We start from the raw sequence: 3,249 nt of genomic DNA, 5'->3' as shown, positions 1-3,249 counted from the left end.
TGCTTGCCGTAAAAGGCGACTATGCTTGTCGTAAGAGGCGACTAACGGGATCGGGTGGTCAGGCCCGCTGACTTGGTTGAAGCATATCATCGATCCAAATTGCGTGGATCGATGCTCATGATATCAATCACTGGATTGTCTGGTCCAGACTCGATTATTTACAGACCGCCGTCACGTAGCTGGAATATTGCTGAGTGCGGCGTAAAACAACAAACAAACCAATCAACGAGTGTCCTAAAAGCGTGAGTGAATGAGAGCATAAAACAGCCGTCAGTTATGTTGGCATAAGGCCCATGCATGTATTTCTGTGATAATATAAACGCCTGTCAACTAATAACAGTATCACACCTAGAGTGAGTGTGTATGGTTTTACGCCGTTTTTAGCAATAGTCCTGCAATATCACGGCGGGGGTTACCAGAAGTGGGCTTCACATATTGCACCAATGTGGGGAATCGAACCCGGGCCTGTGAAGGGGACATGCCATCGCATGTGACTGTACACCCGCCTGATAGAAACCTGACATTTTATAGATTAGCTAAAGTGTTTTCCAAACTTGGCAGACATTAAATCTGTCGCTTGTGTTATTTTCAGACATTAAATGTAGCTAAATATATCCAACATGTGAAAGGCAGCAATGCATAATTATGTTGATCTATTATACGATGTTTTTATGTCTTAATGTCGTGATATAACTCCACTCACTCCATCACTCACTCCATCACTCACTCCATCACTCTCACTCCATCACTCACTCACTCCATCATTCACTCACTCCATCACCCCCTCACTCACTCACTCCATCACTCACTCCATCACTCACTCACTCACTCACTCCATCACTCACTCACTCCATCACTCCATCACTCACTCACTCACTCACTCACCCACTCACCCACCCACCGACCCACTCACTCACTCACTCACTCACTCACTCACCCACCCCGACCGACCGACCGACCGACCGACCGACTGACAATCTGACCGAACCACCCACTCACTCACTGTTGTCTTACAGCAAAAGAAAAGAAGCCGCACCTCCTGACACGGGCTAACAGCCAACTTATCAGTGCCAGTATGGATGGAGACCTGTCCCGAGTCCAATGCCTCTTGTCTGAGGGCCTGGCAAACATCAACGCTACAGGGCTACACAGGAGGACATCAGTGATGTTTGCAGCAGAGAAAGCACACAAAGATGTGTTCGACTTACTTGTGAGGGAAGGCGCTGATCTGCTCCCCGTGGATGATGACGACAACTCGATTTTCCTCCTGGCCTGTGAAGGAGGAAACATAGATATAGTGCAGTATCTCCTCACACAGAACGCGACGGACATCAACAGAGCAAACAAAGACAAGCAAACGTCAGCAATGAAAGCAGCATTCAAGGGACACGAGGACGTGTTTGGCCTACTTGTGGGAAAAGGGACTGAGCTGTCACTTACGGAATCATACCGTTCCCGCATATTACACCTAGCCTGCAAAGGAGGAAATATCGAGATAGTTAACTATCTCCTAACAGAGGCACTTGTGGACATAAACAGTACAGACGAAAACAACTACACACCAGCAATAATTGCAGCCACCGCTGGACATAGAAACGTCTTTGACTTACTCGTGGTGAAAGGAGCTGACCTGACCATATTGGGTGATGACGATAACAGTGTTCTTCACGCCGCCAGTCTAGGAGGCAATATCGAAATAGTAAGGAATGTTCTCACGCTGAATATTGTAAACATAAACGCCAGAGACATTGAAGGAATGACACCAGTGTTCTTGGCAGCATTAAATGGACATGATGAAGTGTTTGACCTGCTTGTTGAGAAAGAAGCTGATCTGTTAATTGTGACCGATGGCGGTAACACCATCCTTCATGCGGCTTGTAGAGGAGGAAATGTCCAAATAGTGAAGTACGTTCTCAATCAGAACATTGTGGATGTCAACAGTAAAGAATACAGTGGATTGACACCAGCAATGGAAGCAGCCGTTGGGGGACACAAGGCTGTGTTCTATTTACTTCTGGAGAAAAGACCTGATCTGTCCCAACCTGATGACCATGATAACAACCTTCTCCACATGGCATGCGAAGGGGGAAATGTGGAGTTAGTTAAGTATGTCCTCGCGCTGAACAGTGTGGATATTAACAGCAGAACAGAGGATGGGAGAACGCCAGCAATGATAGCAGCCTCCAAGGGACACAAAGACATGTTAAAGCTGCTAGTGAATAAAGGAGCTGATCTGTCCCTAGTTAATAGTCATGGTGAAGACGTTCTTCATATTTCCTTATTGTGTGAAGATATGGAGATGGTGAAATATATCCTAACACAGGACGTTGTCAACATCAACGGTGCAGACAAGGATGGAAGGACACCAGTGTCACTGGCAGCAGAAAATGGATGCATAGACATGTTTGATTTAGTGGTTAGTAAAGGAGCTGATCTTTCAAGTAGAGATGTTGCAGGTAACACCATTCTTCAGTCGGCCTGTTCAGGAGGAAATGTGGACATAGTGGAGTATGTCCTGGCACAGGACAACATGTTACAGGACATCAACAGAACAGGTTGGAACGACTGGACACCAGTGATGGTTGCAGCATTCCAGGGTTACAAAGAAGTGTTTGATTTACTTGTGAAGAAAGGTGCTGATCTGGCACAACTAGATAAAGATGGCAACACTATTCTTCATATGGCTTGTATGAAAAGTTGGAAGATAGTGAAATTCCTCCTTTCTCGCAACATTGTTGACATCAACAGTAGAGGAAGCAATGGTACGACGCCATTGATGGTGACAGCATGTTCTGGTAGTAAGGCTGTATTTGAGTTGCTCATGAGGAAAGGAGCTAACCCATCACTAGTAGATAAAGACGGCAACAACATACTTCATCTTGCATGTTCGGGAACCCATTTTGACATTGTGAAATACATCGTTTTCAATGCGATTGTAGATCTAACCCTCAGCAATAAGCTCGGATTCAATGCAGCAAAGGTAGCATTGGCAGCAGGCAATGAAGAAGCGTATAATTTTTTACTGTCTCAAACCTCTATTTAGAGGCTAAACTATTTGATAGTGAGAAGTAAAGAAGTAAACTTCATCTATCCCCAAGAGAATGTGGCTGTGAACCCGGAGAGCTCCCTTGGCTCCTCCATACAAACGAACGTGTATGTCTTGAAGCGACGACTGCCCAACACATAGATCTTTAAAAAAGCCCACACCCATCCTTTTGGAATATTAAATGGTCCCCGACGTGTTACGTG

At 45.5% G+C, this 3,249-nt stretch overlaps 1 protein-coding gene across 1 annotated transcript; it reads left to right on the top strand.

Moving 5' to 3' along the window:
- The first annotated feature begins 1,075 nt into the window (after positions 1–1,075).
- Positions 1,076–3,043, top strand: LOC124144752 (ankyrin-2-like). The gene has a single exon (XM_046514298.2). It carries the CDS (start codon positions 1,076–1,078, stop codon positions 3,041–3,043), a length of 1,968 nt encoding a protein of 655 aa, XP_046370254.2.
- The last annotated feature ends 206 nt before the right edge of the window (positions 3,044–3,249 follow it).

This window comes from Haliotis rufescens, unplaced genomic scaffold, assembly GCF_023055435.1.
Source record: "Haliotis rufescens isolate VD_foot unplaced genomic scaffold, xgHalRufe1.0.p SCAF_9, whole genome shotgun sequence".
Taxonomy (NCBI): Eukaryota; Metazoa; Mollusca; class Gastropoda; order Lepetellida; family Haliotidae; genus Haliotis; species Haliotis rufescens.
Note: the sequence above shows the minus strand (reverse complement) of the source record. Positions and strands in the feature narration are given on the sequence as shown.

What these genes read in the sequence shown, in the direction of transcription:
- LOC124144752 (XM_046514298.2), top strand. Translation starts at nt 1,076, where the DNA reads ATGGATGGAGACCTGTCCCGAGTCCAATGCCTCTTGTCTGAGGGCCTG.